The sequence below is a fragment of the Carassius carassius genome, chromosome 29, assembly GCF_963082965.1.
Source record: "Carassius carassius chromosome 29, fCarCar2.1, whole genome shotgun sequence".
NCBI classification, from domain to species: domain Eukaryota; kingdom Metazoa; phylum Chordata; class Actinopteri; order Cypriniformes; family Cyprinidae; genus Carassius; species Carassius carassius.
The window spans coordinates 3891651-3909921 of NC_081783.1; the positions used below are offsets into that span (position 1 = coordinate 3891651).

The 18271-nt window shown below is 36.0% G+C and overlaps 1 protein-coding gene across 1 annotated transcript in view; it reads right to left on the reverse strand.

Moving 5' to 3' along the window:
* Positions 1-3026: 3026 nt before the first annotated feature.
* Positions 3027-18271, reverse strand: part of LOC132109430 (protocadherin Fat 2-like) — a 43129-nt gene continuing 27884 nt past the window's right edge. The window contains exons 16-24 of the mRNA XM_059515488.1: positions 17521-17658; positions 17194-17337; positions 16109-16306; positions 13865-14660; positions 12353-12507; positions 7617-8058; positions 6403-6562; positions 4891-5396; positions 3027-3866 (exon numbers count right to left, since the gene is read on the reverse strand). Of these exons, the coding sequence (XP_059371471.1) occupies positions 3394-3866; positions 4891-5396; positions 6403-6562; positions 7617-8058; positions 12353-12507; positions 13865-14660; positions 16109-16306; positions 17194-17337; positions 17521-17658 (3012 nt within the window). The 3' untranslated portion in view covers positions 3027-3393. The remainder of the gene's footprint in view (positions 3867-4890; positions 5397-6402; positions 6563-7616; positions 8059-12352; positions 12508-13864; positions 14661-16108; positions 16307-17193; positions 17338-17520; positions 17659-18271) is intronic.

The following is an 18271-nucleotide window of genomic DNA, read 5'->3' on the forward strand; positions in this document are numbered from 1 at the left end:
GGCGAGCTGAGTAAGAGCTCCTCTGATTGTTGCTGCTCTGATTCACAATCTCGATCGCTTATGTTCTTCCATTATTCTAATCGCTTTTACTCTGTGTCTGAAAGCTAATGAGTCTCCCTCAATGCTTAACTCATTCAGAGATGTCTGAAACAGAAAACTGCTGTTAGAAGGATGAAAAATAAAAATAAACATTAATAAACAGTTCTGATTAAATCTGACGATAGTGTCCACAAATGTAGCAGTAAGACAAATATTTTGGCTTGAAGAAAATGATTTAGATGTTACCACATTTATATATTTTGTATACAATAAGATTTTTATACAAACAGTTTCTTGCTGACCAATGTTGCATTTATTTGACAAAAATAAAGACAGTATTGTGAGATATTAGTTTAAAATAACTGCTTTGTATTTGAATATGAAAAAAAGTATTCCCAGGTGAGAAAAAAGTGCACTTCCATTATGTACTTAAAGTGCTCTATTTTCACACACTGATTTTGTAAGAGATATATATATGTATATATATATATATATATATATATATATATATATATATATATATATATATATATATATATATATATATATAGTTCTTAAGATAAACTTAAGAACTATTAAGAAAGTTTATCTATTAAGAATATTTTTTTGTATATTAAGTACAAAATTAGTGTGTGAAAATAAGCACTTTGGAAAGCACATTATGGAAGTGCACTTTTTTCACCTGGGTTTTTCTTGTAGTGAAAAGAGTACTTCAGTGCCTTTTCAGAAATCATTCTAATATGCTGATTTTCTGCTCAGACATTTATTATTTTCAGTGTTGAAAACAGTTGTACTGCTTAATATTTTCTGGAAACCATGACCTTTCTTTAATGATTCTGTGTTTAAAAAAACTGCCTTTATTTAACAGCCTTTAAAAGTTATTATATGTTATATAGTTATACATTATATTATATGTATATTTAAAAATTATTATATGTGACCGTGGAGCACAAAACAAGTTGCATGAATATATTTGTAGCAATAACCAACAATACATTGTATGTCAAAATTATAAATGTTTCTTTTATGCCAAAAATCATTAGGATATCATGTTCCTTGAAGATGTTTTGTAAATTTTGCACCATAAGTATATCAAAACTTAATTTTGTTGCTTAGTAATTTGCTTTGCTAAGAACTTCATTTGGACTTTAAAGGTGATTTTCTCAATACTGTGATTTTTTTGCACCTTCAGATTCCAGATTTTCAAAAATGTATATCTCAATCAAATATTGTCCTTACAAACCATACATCAGTGGAAAGCTTATGTATTCAGTTATCAAAATTGACACTTATGGCTGGTTATGTGATCCAGGGTCACATATTATAAAGACAAATTATGTCTTTACTGTCACTCTTGACCAATGCAGCCTTGCTGCTGAGTTAAAAAGATAAAATAAAAAAACTACTGAGGACTTTTTTAAATTACTATTGAATTTTTGAGTCTAAAAGATTATAATTTATACAACACACAGTACTTTTTGTATATTAAACATAATTTTATTTGATATATTTCATTAGTATTTTTATAGTTTTTTACATGGATGGGAAATGGCAAAGACAACACAAATTCTCTCACAGAGGAACTTATTTAAAACATGGGAGTCATCCCACATTGAACTTTCAAAATACAAAAAAATTACATTCACACTTACCACCCACTACACAAACATACGGCAGATCTCAACAAATACTTGCTAATAATATGTAGATCAACACTGTACTGTCATTTGAAAACTATAGACTACAGTCAATGAGGGAAAGGAGCACATGCAGTATCATTTGATAACACATGCAGCAGTCCGCTAAACCAGTCTCCAAAGCCAAATGCATTCAGGTAATCTATGCATCCTATGAAATGTACTCTGTAGGAAATCCCTGTTCATAAAAAAAATATTGAACCCTAAAGATGACATCAATGTTGTGAATACAGCTCAAAGACAGAAGTGCTTTAGAATATAAAATGAAGTTGTTTCTGATGTTCGCACACAAATACAGTATATATGATTATTCAATCTGTTCAGTTTCTTTCATACTTTGACAATATTTGTGATCATTTTAATGATTAGTAAGCATTATGACAGTTGCATAACTGAGCCATAAAAAGCTGCACAGAGAGTTTTTATGGTGTAAGTTTGATTGCCTTCTGCATAACTTCTGCAGCATGAACAGATAAAGACAGACTTCACATTTCAAAATTACTATTCACAAAGCGCAGCAATTCAGACACATCTTAAAGGAACAGTACACCCAAAAATGATAATTTGCAGAACATGTATTCACCCCCAGGCCATTCAAGATGTAAATGAGTTTGTTTCTTCATCTGAACAGATTTGGAGAAATTTAGCATTATTGTAGATCAGTTCCTCAACAATGTGAAAAAGTTCACGACATGTTGTTGAATGGACAACATGAAATTGACTTTTTCACTTAAGGAAAGCATTATAATGGATTACAGACTCATATTTTGGACCGAAGCAACCGTTTGTACATAATGCGCCTTGATGGATTTGTTTCAGACAAGCAGCTATTCACTTCACAAGATGTTAACTGATGGACCGGAGTGGTGTGGATTATTGTGATGTTTTTATCAGCTGTTTGGACTCTCATTTGGACGGCACCAATTCACTTGGCCAGCGAGTGATATACTGTAATGCAATTTTTCTACATATTTGTTCCCATAAAAAAAAAGAAAACTACAGGCCTGAGAGTGAACATCCAATGATCAACTTACCATCAACCTATATTTGATATTTCATTAAAATACATCTTATATTTCACATTGTGTATTAATTTTTGATACAGCAGGGAACCAGCCTCTGCTTCAGTCGCATGTACAAATCAATGTAACCTCTGTACTTTCGCTGTAGTGAAATGTACCATTGCTAAAAATGTTTACACCATATGGAACGCTTGAAAACGTTTCAAATTTCATAGCACGCTGATTTCGGTGATCACATATGAGCTCTGAGAAACAACACACCTCCGCCCTACAGCTGGTTTCCAATCTGATAATGACATGCAACACTACAATCAGTCATTTAACGTGTTTTGGACGGGTCGCCATTGAACTCTCAATACCAAATAAGGCCGCATTATTTCTACACACTAATAACATCATTTATAACAACACCATAGACGTTTTAAGGTCATGCAATAGTTCCACAGATTCATAAAGGGCAAACAATAAGGAAAGTTGCATTTTAACACAGATGTATTCATTTTCCCTGAAAGTGACTATTAATACTGATAGTGCTTCAGTGGCTTTCAGCCGTTGAGCTTCATATACTATATGTACAAGATGAGCTTCCCCTCTATAACCCCACTCATACGGGACATTTGATCCACCGCAGTCTCTTAAAACATGACCTCCTCGCAGCTGCCGTAGTCACTCTCCACCATATCTGAGCCAGCGTAACTGCGAGAAGTCCTTCTAGTAGATCCAGGCCGCTTAGAGCCGTCGCCGTCAGCGTAGGAAGGCTGTGCCACGCTCAAACGCACGCTGAGCCTCTTATAGCCACTGGAGACGTTGTCCAGGCTGTGAGTGTGCTGGGTAGGGTAGTAGCTTATGGCAGTGTACTCGTTAGGGCACTGAGAGCTGGGCAGCGGCAGACCATCGGACCCCAAGAAGTCATCTAAATTCTGATTGCTGTAACAAGGGGGTAATGGAGCACGGCGGTCAGCGCGGTCCAGCGGGAAAGGAAAGCTTCCGAAGCGAGAGTTTCTGCGTGACTCTGTGTTAGCCGTCGAGCAGGTGCTTTCCACAATGTCAAACTGTGGGAACTCTTGAACCATGGGACGGCCGTAGTAGTCTGGATCAGCTGGATACACTGTGAATGAGAGCTGTTATTAGAAATCGTTTATTTCTTGGATACATATTAGTTGATTAGTTCTGACACTAGTAGATGAGATAGGTTTGTGTCAGCTAGTTGTACCACATGACTTCAGTTGCACTTGGTCTATATTTATGGAAAAAGTTAAGAATTTTGATCACGTTAATGTAAAAAATGTTTTTAGAAAAGTTTACCAAGGCTACATTTATTTGATGAAAAATTTAGTGAAAACTTATTACTATTTAAAATATAATGTAAATTTAAATTGTAATTTATTTGGATGGCAAAGCCGAATTTTCGGCAGTCATTATTCCAGTCTTCAGTGTCACATGACCTTCAGAATTCATTCTGGTGCTTAAGAAACATTTATTATTATTATTATTATTATTATTATTATTATTATTATTATTATTATTATTATTATTATTATTATTATTATCAATAGTACAGTCAGGACACTTAATATATTTTGGTCAATTTTAAAGTGTCCTTGCCAAAGGATACTTTTATTTCCAAAAACAAACAAAAATATTATTGACCCCAAACTTTTTGACAGTAGAGTATATATAGTGTATATATATATACACATGCACACACACACACACACACACACACACACACACACTCACACACAGTTATTCTATATGTGTGTGTGTATATATATATATATATGTATGTACACATATAGTATAAGTGTGTGTGTGTGTGTGTGTGTGTGTGTGTGTGTATATATATATATATATATATATATATATATATATATATATATACTTTAAAACAAAACAACAAGTTAATTAAGGAATCACAACCTTATAATGTACAGAATAAGATTTGTTATTAAATTGATTTTAAAGATTTACTTTAAGTGAGAGTTAGATAACTGGGTTAAATCTATAAATAAGGAAATATACAACTAAACGCACAAAATATGCACCAATATATCTCTAATATTGACATACTGATACTGAAAATCTCCACTATCATCCACTAATGAAAATAATGAATGAACTCAAGTTCTCACCTTCGTAGTCGTGCTCCCAGTTGTTTTTCATAATAGAGTCGTTATCAGAGCTGGTGGAAGGTGGAGGAGGTAAATTGGGGGCCACGCTGCAGACCACAGGACCCTGAGGCCTGGACCGAGAGCCCACCTGAGGGCCGAGATCCCGCTGTTCTCGAGGTTTGAGTGAACGGAAAGGACTGCTGTCCAGATTGCCTTTGGAGCCAATCAGGGTGCTGTCCTCCATAGGAGAGCTGAACTCGGTTTCTTTCATCATGCTTTTGGGCAATGCTGGGAAGTAGCCATTGGAATCTTGAACACAACCGGACTTGTGCTTCTTGCGGCTGACACAGTGTTTTCGGAGACACACAAAGGCCACGACGAGGAGGACAAGCCCCAATATGCCTGCACAGATCTCTGCGATTTCCACATATGGAGGGGAGATGGTGCGTTTACAGTAGATTGAATTTCCAGCCATTGAACAGGCGAAACCAACGAGACATGGATTGGGAGTGCATGCATTCTGACATCTGCAAAGAGAAGGAACAATTGACTGAATGCAGGAAAGTGTGTGGGCCACACTGATCTAGATATTCTTACACTCGGTCACAGAGACCACTGATGAATTACCATTCCATAGAAATGGCATATGCCATGATATCAGAATTTAATATTGTCCTCATTCCAAAGGTCCAGTGTATCAGATGCATTTCTTTCACATTTTCTTTATGCATGAAAAACACAGTTATGTTATCAAGCCATCATCTGGGTGTTTCCACACAACTCTTTTCATATTGAGAAATTAAATAAAAAATGTCAGTTACACATCTCTTCCTTCAGGCGTGAAGGGTATTTTTATTTTTTAATTCATTCTGTATTTTATCAGATTTTTATCTTAGAATGCTTTGGTTAACTCTTTCTCTCTCAGCTCTTATTTCCTTTTTTTTTTTCTTTTTTTTTTCATTGCAGTGAATCTACAATTTCATAGTCATGAAAATAAAGAAAACTCATATATATATATATATATATATATATATATATATATATATATATATATATATATATATATGTATATATATATGAATTAACACATGTGGAATTATATATGGAATTATATATATAATTCCAACTACAGAAAAATAATTATTGCAGTTTGCTTTTTGTCATAAGCATCTAACATAATTGTATAAGTAAACAGTGTTTGTAAAGTTTCCAGTCTCATAATATATATATATAAACAGTGATGCTGTGGTGACCAGTAAAGTGTTATGCTTTAATGCACTCTGAGAAAGACATGCAGAAGGACATCTATTGATTCAAATTCTTACTCCATGAATAATTTCCTCAAGCTTTGGTGTTATATATGAATGAGGACAATCAATAATGTTCAGCTAATTTGTTAACTCAAAGGCGCAAAGCAAATGGCAAATGCACATAACGCATGTAACCTGTGTGGGCGAGTATTCATTCTCAATGCCTTCACCAAGGACATAATATGCATGTGTGATTTCAAGAGCTTCGCTGTGTGAGTCTCACCTGTTTCCAGCGATTTGTCCAGAGCAGTTGCAGATGTACCCTTGATTATTTGGCATACACAAACCATTAGCACATGGCTGGGATGCACAAGGATTGTCCGGCAGGATGTTGTTCTCACAGCGGGAGCCAAAGTATGGCGATGGACAACTACAGCGAAACGCTGGAGGACAGATGGAAAAAGCAATTGGTTAGAGCAATGGTCAAGATCACAAAGACATTTCCAAAGGAACTGATACTGGGGCAGTGAGAGATCTTTTGAGTGAAAATACAGCAGAGATTATCATCTCCCTAGCTTTATTTCCATATCTGTGTAGTGTTGCTTAAATACTCCAAAGACACTCGAGTATTTCTGTTTGTTGTCCCTTACCAATTTGTTAAGGGACTTTGTTTAATATTCAAGAATTAATTCTGTACTTCACAGTCTTGTTACATGAAACAGAGATGAAAACAAAAATGGTGAAATATATATAAGGGGTGAATACATTTGCACCAGTTTAGCACACTTTCAAGATTTCAAGAGCATTCACTTCATGAACTGGTATATATATATATATATATATATATATATATATATAGGTATGTATATCAGCATTTCAAATTTAGCTTTTGTCCACCTCTTTGTTTCGTGTCCTAACAATTTGTTACTTTATGTCAGAACTAACAAACAACTTTTTACAGCATTTATTAATCTAAGTTAGTGTTGATTTATAAAAAATACTGTTGTTCATTGTTAATTCATGTTAATTCATAACACATTAATTTTAATCTATACAACATGAAATGTTACAATAGTCATATTTTTGTGAAATTAACCGCCAAATTATCTTATGTTAATGATTTAAATTTATTGTACAGTGTTATCAAATCATTATTATTACTATTTTTTAGTATTTTCATTGCAAACAATCTCTGTTTTTATTATTTCTGCACATACGATTTTTTGTGATAATAAATTGCATTTAATTTTACAGAGATGTTTGTGTACATTTTCTAGTGATCACGGCAGCAGTAGTTCATTATATGCTGATTAAATAATGTAGCATTATAATCATCCATGTATCAAAAGTGTATGATGTTGACAAGCAAGATGGAAAACTGTGTTGTGCAAATGGCATTCAGTTTTGCTGACCTAATTTGCATATCACATTTTAAGAATGGGCAGGTAAAACAGGGAAGAAAGTGTGTGTAAATTTAGAGGAACATTGCTTTCCCACCTCCACTGGGCTCTTCGACACAAGTGCCTCCATTCTCACAAGGATTACTGGCACAGATCTTCCCATCAGAGCAGCACTGGTAGATCCCGAAGAGCCTGCCAGTCTTTGGGCCAGTTCCTGTCATCTCCTCCACTCCTCTTACCGCCTCTCCGTTGAACTGTATGCTCTCCAAACAGCCGGTGAAGCCCAGGTGCTCTGCATCTGCGCTGGGATTGGTGCTGGCTAGCACCAGGGCCCCACCGGACTGACTGAGCCTGCAGGGCTGAGGCAGAACCACCGAGTTGGAGTTGCTGGCATCAATGGTGAGTCTAAGGGTTGAGCCGTTGACCTCCAGAGAGACGTGGTGCCAGCGGCCATCAGCCACAGGGTGGTTGGCCACATGCAGACTGGCAGGGAGCATGTTGCCACATCTATATCTGAGCCACATCTCCTTGTCCACCAACTAGAAAAACAAACATTCATGATAAACAACAGGAATTTTTTTTTATGTACTCTTTGTATTCATGACAGTTTCATGTGGATTTGAAAAACTTTAATAGAATTCTTAAAGAGGGTAAATCTGCTGACTAAACAAATTGTACTTTATTAAACTTTCAATTATACATTTGATCACGTGGTTCTGATTTGAATCAAAAAGTTTAAAGTATTCTTTAATTAAAAATATTGTATGTTCAATGCTTGTTCAATAATGTATGTTCAAGTGTTTTTTTTTTCTAGTAAGTTTGCTTTTAGTTAGTTATTTGATGCTATAAAAATGGGGTTTGGTGTCATGGTTCCAAGCTTGTGATTGAGTTTTTGATGCCACGGCTCCAGATCACGATTACTACTGCACAGACTCTGCTCCAGGTAAATCACTACTGTGCAAACTCAGGCTCAAAAATGAATCACTACTGTGCCAACTCGAAATGAATCACTGCTTCACAGACTCTGCTCCAGATGAATTTCTACTTAACCAACTCGGTCTCCAAAAATGAATCACTGCCGCACAGACTCTGCTCCAGATGAATCACTACTGTGCCAACTCAAAATGAATCACTGCTGCACAGACTCTGCTCCAGGTGAATCACTACTGTGCCAACTCGTTCTCCAAAAGAATCACTACTATTAAACAGACACTCAAAAATTTGTTGAGGTTGTTCAACTCAATGAATCTGAATTTCATACTTCATAATAAAAATTCTCACTCTACAAACATTGACTTTACTATTTAAAATAGTTATGTTTCAGCCAACTTTAGGGCCTTCATTAGTCAAAAGAAATAAAGTCAAGTCTATGTTTGTAGTATAGATTCTGAAATGTAAAGCATGTTCATCACAAAAGAGACAATTTCAAGTCACTGCATGTAGGAACTGCACATCAGAAGTATTTTTTAAAAGACAAAAAAAGTGCATCATGTCATTGATGCAGAAAAGCGCCTTCAGTCTGGCAAATAAATAAAAAACCATCAAAACAAAAGTACACACTTATTATTAACTTTAACTTGACGTCTGTATCTTGAATAAAGTTACATATTTACGGACTGTGCCCAGGTTGATGTAGAGACAGCGAAGCTCTTGCTGAGGTAGCCCAGATAGGTTGTGTTTTTGCACAGCTGGAAGCTTGTGCTCTCTGCGCTCGCTCTGTGGGAGATAAGAAGCCCTTTGTGTGTGCTGAAGATAGTTGTGAAAGACAGAGCTCACGGGCGAATGCAGTTAGTTCTCCTTCAATCGCACCAAAACCTTTGTGATGCAAAGCATTCAAACAGACGCTGACATTATGCCTCCTCAGCGATCCGCCCTCAAATAATGGATCACTTAAACATGCATGTATTAGTTTCCTATTCTATGCATTAAAAAACCATAGCTTGTGTGTGCACTTCACATTTGAAAGTATTACACTGATGCTGAGAGTATACATTATTAACAATCATCTCCTTCACACCAGCCTCTTCAGAGAGTTTTGCAATGAGAGAAAAGAAGCACAGAGCCTTTTGCTCTGATCTGAAACCAGTCAGCCCATGGGTTTTACTCATTTGCTTTCATTGGACGGCGCTGCTGTTTGATTTTGCTGCGCTGGGCTGAGCTGAGTTTGCAGTGATGGTGGTGGTGAGATGAGCACAGAAAAGGAAGAGGAACGTTTCCCAAGAGAACTCGTCGAGGGTGAATATTCGATCTGAGTTTTGGTTCCTCGAGGGCAATGCTGAGTTTGACAGGTAACTAAGCTGTTTATCCACCAGAGTCCATGCCTAAAAATCACACAGCATATGATCTCGCAGAAACACAACATCAGCAAACTAAACATTTACAATGCAGCAAGCAGAAGAGAGTATCCTCTTTAAAATGAAGTGATTCATTTCCTTGAGAAATGATGACGGCAAAAATTCTGTTTGCTGATGAGGTTAAATTAATTCTCTGGAATATTTGTTCTTAGTTGGTCAGTTGTGGCATTCTGTGGCCAAATAAAAATCATTTTGACTCGCATCAATGTGCATTCATTTATTTGGCAGGCAGCTGTGAACTAAGTGAGATGATGTATACTGCGCTGGTCGTTTTAGCAAAACACACCATTTAAAGATAATAAATATGTCCTGATCATCCTACACACATTCAAACTGCCTGTCTATTATCCCTCGCTTGATTATTGTTATTATCCCTCAATGCATGACGGATGAAAGCTCTCTAAAGCTCTGCTTTATTGTCCACTGGATTCATATAGGAAGCATCCTATTCAAGATGGCAGTAACTCCACTTGAACAAATGGCATGTGATTTAAACAGGAACTGGATTGATATCCATTGGATTACAAGAATATAAATTTTTAGTGAGACATGTTTAGTAGTGATGAACTGTATGAATGTAGTTATACTAGTTCGGGGTCAGTAAGACTTTTAAGTGTTATAAAGAAGTCTCCAAGGCAGCATTTATTTGATCCAAACATACAGAAAAAAACATTAATATTGTGAAATATTATTTTGCTTTAAAATAATTAGGTCATAATTTGAATGTATTTCATAATTTAATTTATTCCTGTGATCAAAGTTGAATTTCATCATCTTTACTAATATTCAGTGTCATATGATCCTTCAGAAATCATTCAAATATAATGATTTACTGTTCAAGAAACATTTATCTATTATCAACATTTGCAAATGTATTAACATTTACATTATTATCAGTGTTGAAAGCAGTTGTGCTGCTTTGCATATTTATTTACATACTTATTTTTACAGTCATTCTTTGATGAATAGAAGGTTCAAACTGAATTTATTTGAAATAAATCTTTCATAACATTATAAATGTCTTTACTGTCACTTTTGATCAATATAATGCATCCTTGCTAAATAAAAGCATTAATAAAAAAAAATCTTACTGACTCCAAGCTTATGAATGGTATATGTATATATATTTACATTTATATACTGTATAAATCAAAATTTCTCAATTCTATCTACCATCTTGCATACAATATTGCAATAGAATTTGGCCAAATAATGTATCTTGGATGTTTCCTGCTGTTCGGAAGAGTCTTGGCATCAGGACTGTGTCTGCGATGCCTCACAACTCTGTCTAGGTTTTGTAACAGACCTCCTGATGTTAGAAGAAAAACCTAATTATTGCGATCAATGCCCTCATGCTCGGACTGCTCACTGCATTAAAAGATATCAGTTCCAGCGTATCTTTCCCGCCACAGATCTCTTTTCTCTTAATAATGTTAGATCACAGCTGTCAGTATTTATAAATGCTACAGCTGCTCAACTGACAAGTCACCTTTTCTTCCCTTTTCCTTGTCAGAGGTGGCTTTGCTCAAATAGGCTCAGTTTCCATTTGAATGTAATTACTTAAATGGTAAAAAAAAAAAAAAAAGTACAAGCTTGATTCAAATTGTACAAGTTTCCAAAGCACAAGCTGTCGCTCCTCTCAAATTAAAAGACTGATATATGAATTTGCTGAGGTGCGCCAGAATGTTAATCCTCCAGAGAGACACGTGAATTATGTCATGTATAGCTTTGCAACGTGTGAAAATGAATGCCCTGAAGATTTCTTGGATGGCCATGTTTAACAATTCCTTTTGAAGCCCCTCTTCAACAATAAAATGGTCCAGCTTGCCAAGTTTCAAAACCCAGTGGTAAAGATTTGAAAAAAAAAGGAGAGTGCACTTTTGATGTAGCCAGCCATTTCTATTGAATATTCAATTATGGTGCATAAATGAAGTGTCCTCTGGGAGAGGTGTCACATGTTTTTGAAGCAGAGGTCGGCTTTTTAAGTCATGCTTGCTGCATTCTTTATCTTACTCACAATATATAGAACATGAATGCACTTTTCAGTCTTTTATACAGACTTCCTCTAGCTGAAGCTTCAAAGCTGCATTAGGCATTTAAATAAACACATACTCAAAGAGTCCTCGATGTATCTCTGAGTCAAAGAAGGAGAGCAGTCAGCCATGAATTCATCATAACACTCATTTCAGAAATACAGGTTGATTTCTCCCTGATGCTCTCAAAGGGTGGGATGAAATCCACATCACAACAGCTTTCATTGCCTTTTGGAACACGCTCCTGAATATTAACGTGTTTAATGTGCAGTTAGTCTTTCATGAGAACAAACAAGCTTCTACTGCAAACATTTGGACATTGCATTTATCATTGGGTGGAGTGAAGTTTCCTGTGATCGCTCTATTGTGATGTGGATGGCAGGGGTTTCTTTGTATTTTAGATTTAAACCTACACCTTTGACAGTCTGTTTGAAAAAATGTCATACCTCTAGTTTTCCCCAGTCAGAAGCATTGGTGGACATCACTGTGCCCTCTGCTGCAGACGTCTTGAGTCGAAGAGACAGATGGAAATTTTCTTTTCCCTCTTGCATCTGATAGAGGTATTTCAGATAACCCTTGCCGTCAAATCTCACTGCAGATTCTGCAACGCAGGAAGCATAAATAGTAAATACATTTGGCAAAATGTGAAGCAGCTGTCCACTTTAACAAGCTTATAGACGGACATCACAACTGACATCTTTGAAGGAATAGTTCACATTCATTTAAATATAATGTGCCAACTGCCAACACATGATATCAATTATGCCAAATGGCTTTGGATTTTCCATGTCTCAAGTTTAAATATGAACAATATAAGGAAATGAGATTGACAATGTTTTTGGAATAGCAACCTTTTTCTGATCATATAAAATTTTAGACACATTATACTAATGAAAATAAAGTCATATAGGTCAGTGGTTCTCAAAATGTTTGACTACCGTCGTCCAAAACAATCTTCAGCTCCATGTCATTCATTATTTACTGGATCGTTTTGAAATAAATAAATAAATATCTAAACTTTCTTAAGTCACCGCACAACTATAAAAATGTATAAATATGACCCTGGAACACAAAACCAGTCATAAGGGTTAACTTTTCAAAATTGAGGTTTATACATCATCATCAGTATAAATAAGCTTGATGTATGGTTTGTTAGGATAGGACAAGATTTGGCCGAAATACGACTATTTGAAAATCTGGAATCTGAGGGTGCAAAAAAATCTAAATATTGAGAAGATCGCCTTTAAAGTTGTCCAAATGAAGTTCTTCGCAATGTATAATACTAATAAAAAATTATGTTTTAATATATTTACAGTAGTACATTTACAAAATATATTAATGGAACATGATCTTTACTTAAAGATATTTGGCATAACAGAACAATCAATAATTTTGACCCATACAATGTATTTTTGGCTATTGCTACAAAAATACCCCAGAGACTTAAGACTGGTTTTGTGCTCCAGGGTCATAAAATATTATACAAATATCCATAGCATTTTAACATTGTATTAATTTAATGTGACTTTTCTAGAAATCACAGTATTAAGGTGAGGTGGGAACGAGATATGGGAATTTAATTTTATAAAACACAAAAACAGTTGTTAAGGGGGTGAGTTATAAGAAATATCTAGATTTTGTGTTGTTTTGCTTATTTAGTCTTATTTTGTACAATTTTAAGTCATCTTGTGGGTCCTGGCCACCTGGTTGAGAACCACTGATATAGACCGTTTTGTCCTTACTTAAGCTTGGAAGTACAGCTTGAAATTGCTTTTTTCTTTTGTGTTCTTATTTTGGAATGACATGAGTGTGTTTTTCCTTTTAGGGTGAACTGTTCCTTTAAGACAAACCCAGAAAGGTGCAACTACGTGAGAAACAAGATAATAATTCAAGGCCTCCGGGTTTGTCTAAATCCTTAGTGGAATGCAGAATAAGATGCTGGTGGTCTCGCCGCCTACCGTTGCAGGAGCACACGCTCTCCCAGCTGTGCTGCGGGGTGATGAAGTTCGCCCGTGCTGTGGCGTAGTTACTCATACTCCCCTGCTTCATCACCACAACGTTTCTGCAACCCCGAGGTGGGCAACCAGCACCCACACAACCATCATGGTCCAGTCTCAAGATGTTCAAACCCAGCGTATCTTCTACGGATGAAAGGACTCTAGTGAGGTGTTGAGCAGGCACGGGCTGGACAGGGCCATCCTGAGCTCTCCGGACCAGAAGGACCTCCATGTTGATGGCGTTTGGCTTCTGTTGCAAGCTGGCGATGTGCAGCTCTTGTCTGGGGATGTTCAGTGCTAAGCCCAGGCTTCGCTGGAGGCCTCTCCAGTGATCAGACACGAACTCTTCCGCCGAAAGTCCAGCCAACTGCAACGTGAAGCCCTGATCCAGATCGTGTTGAGCGGCAGCCCAGACATGGACTTTCACTTCCGCCCAGATGCTAAATTTCCCATCTGACACGCTCACGTTCAAGGAGTACAGGCCTGGATCCAGGTTCTTCTCCACCACGATCTTTCCATCCACTGCGTCCACCGAGAACAGGTCCAGGCCTTCAGAAACCAGTTTGTAAGACAGGACGTCTTGGGGATCTTGGTCCGTGGCGTGCAGCTTGCCGATGACACGTTTGGAAAACGTCCCGCCAGCGGTGGTGATGAAAACCTCTAGAGGAGTCACAGTGGGTGGATATCGGCTCTGCTCTGTGATGCTGATTTTCACCACGCATATTGAGGACAGAGGAGGGTGGCCGCTGTCAGTGACCTGTGGAGATGATATTTATCTGATGTGTGAAAAAAGCATTGCGACGTGTGAACAATGCACTGACCTTTGAAGAGTCACTTTAAATAATTGAAGATGGTATGGTAGAATCAGTGGTCCACAGATAACAATCAAGTTTAGGTCAGGTTGTACTATCCCATACATGCCAAATTACATTTGAAGGTATAGTTCACATAAAAATGAAAGAGTCTGTCATAATTTATTTACTCTATAGGACTGTTGTTGCAAACCTGTATGACTTCTGGTTTTTCTTTTGGAGAAGTTTTGACAAATGTTTACGGAACTCTTTTATAGTAACCAGAGATTCCTTTAAGTTAAAGAAAGCATCATTTAAAATGAGACTTTTACATTTAAATTCAACGAGACTGAAGTAAGTATAATTTTTAACTAGCAAATTAATGTATGTCAAGACTAAATTTGAAAGGCTGGATTAACTACGCCTGAAAACCTTCTGTGAAACGCCTGAATTCTTTAAGGTCGTGTAGGTTATAATAGAGGCAGATCTGAACTTACAATTTTGCAACCTATTGGAATGTGTATTTACAACATAATATAACAAAATTGTATGTTATAGTGCTGTCAAACAATTAATCGCGATTAATCGTATCCAAAATCAGAATTTTTGTTTACATAGTAAATATACAAAGTACACACATATATATTATGTATGTACAAATATACACACATAGAGTATATATTTTGAAAATGCGTACATGTATTGACATGTATATATTTATACACATATAATTTATATCATAGATAAATATATTTAACATATTTTACTGAAATATTATAAATGCATGTGTGTATTTATATAAATATACACAGTACACAAGCATATATTACGAACACAAAAACTCATATTTTGGCTACAATTAATCTTGATTAAACATTTGACATAATATAATATAATATAATATAATATAATATAATATAATATAATATAATATAATATAATATAATATAATATAATATAATATAATATAATATAATATAATATAATATAATAATTCAGCAGCATGAATTGAAAGTGAGCAAATTCTTAATTTCTTAACTGAAAGTACCTAGGTTGCTGAGCTTAAAAAGCAGAAGAAAAAAAAAGAAGAAAAAAAAACTACATAATGGCTTCTAAAGGCTTGGAATAGTCCTATGGCATACAATTTGTGGTTTATGGTAGTTTCACAGTGTTTTCATTTTCTTTTCTTTTTTATGACAATTTGATAGGACCCATCCTTGTTCACTTCCATTATAGAAGAAAGGAGAAGCATAACATTTTTTAAATCTTATGCTGTGGAACAACATGAGGATGAGTGAATGATGACAGTCTTTCATTTTTTGGTGAACTACAGTACCACTCTAATCTTTAAACAAGCATGTGTGGTGAACATGCGCTGTACTCCAAACTGAAATGAATGAATGAAATCTTTCACCTGGATTTTTAGCAGGCGCTGAGGCTTGTCTCTGCTCCTCAGCGGGGAGGATACGGACAGCAGTCCTCCTTGGTCAATGTGAAAGCTCCTGTCCTCATTTCCCGAGATAATATAGAAGGAGAAGGGAGGGCCGTTCTGAGGCGTATCTCTGTCTGTTACCACCAGCTGCAGAATTCCATTGCCCACAGCCTCCCCTTCCTGTGTCCAAAAAAAACACCATTAATCAAGCCACACGTGCTTGAAAAATACCATCAGACTTTTAGAAAAGTTGTAGCTGTCCTTTCTCGAAAGTAGATGAACAATTAACATTAATGTGTTCTTTATTTTTATCGGTATGCAATTGATTCTGGAGTTTAGCCTGAACTCTTGGCTTCCCCTGTGCTCATGTGCAGCTTAGAGCACAAATGTGATGACAACCGTGTCTGGTTTTTGCACCTTTGATTTCTCACAATCCTATGCTTGTGATTCAGTGCATTGAAGAAGAAAAAATTGGGTAGAAAGAATCAGAAATTGCTACTCTGATAAAAAAAAAAAAAGTGTTACAGCCCTTGTGTATTGTATTAAAAATGTATTATAAATGTACATTGTAATGCATTATATCGTTTCATAAGTAGATGTACTGTAACCAAAATTAAAATCTATTATATTAGAAAAATCCATAATATTAGTTTGTAACGCATTTTAATGCATTATGCTTTCTAAAGGTGTAACAGAGAATAGAAATGTATTATAATAGGGGTTACAATTATTTTTCATGTTTAATTCAATGTGTTACTAGCATTTTCTTGTTAACATGATCTAATTATTTGTGAAATTTACTAGCAAATTCTGAGACAAAATTGTTTGGTTGAACCTTGTGTATGATGGAGTGGCAAGAAGTAAACGTATTCTTTCATTTCTACCATGAAACAACAATTTTAAGCATGAAATTTTCGCTTGGTTATCTATAGAGCTCATTTGAATTTCTTCTAGATCATTAGGCGTGATATTGCACTGCCATCTGAAGCTGTCTGTCTGAAGTATACGAAATCATTGACTAATTGGGCAGGGAGGCAAAAAGGTAGATTTTGGGCATGTGTTTTTACCTGAAGGACGAGGCTGTGATTGATCTGCGAGAACATCGGTGGGTTGTCGTTGACGTCAGATACGGTCACTGTCACCTGGACGGCGGAGGATAAAGGGAGATCGCCTTCATCGGCAGCTTGCACGGTTAATGAGTAATGCGTTATCTGAAATATGATAACATATATGAACATCACGGCACCGACGTTCAATAACAGCAGTCAAATATGCACAGTGGTGATTAAAATGTTCATCTGTGATCACAGGATTCAACAGATACAACTAAATCCCTGATTAAACATATGAGTATGTGCTCTGGGCAGCGATTCAGGAGTGAAAGTGAAACCCACCTCTTCCCTGTCCAGCATGGAGTGCACCGTTACGTGGCCGGTGCGAGGATCGATGCTGAACTGCTGCTGTGGATCACCGCTCACAATAGAATAGATAATGAAATTATTTGGAGGCCCATCAAGGTCGACGGCTCCTACCTGAGACAGATGCACAATTAGTGAAAGAAAGATGAGCACACCTGTGAGGTATTAAACAAAGCTTTAAAGCTCTGCAGATTTTTCTAATCTAGCGGTCTGCATTAGACAAGGCTAATGTCGCAACAAATCGCTGAGCTGACTGTGAGTGCTCATATACTGTACAATCACCATTAGCTGATTTCTCCATTCAAACTGTTTTTCTGATTGTTTAACTGACAGATGCAGTAAATCATTCTCTAAACAGTTGCCACAATAGCTTGTCTCAGTCCCGTCACCAGACTGACAACAGCTGGCTTCATTTTGTTTAATTGAAAGAGTCTGAGACACTATGAAGTCAAAGGCGATATGATAAAGAATGTTTCATAATCAGTACTTTTCATTGTTTTCCATTAAAAGTTTAAATCTTTACTTTAACAAAGGAAAACTATTAAAATACTGATAATTGCAATGAAGCTGAAATCAAATAATGAATATTATTAATGAATTTTTAAGAATGTACAAAAATGAGAAATGTTGCTCTAGCAGAACTGAAATAAACTGAAGTACTAAAATTGCTCAAACTAAAAATAAGATAAAGCTAAACAGAAATGTAAAAAATATTTGTAAAAAATGG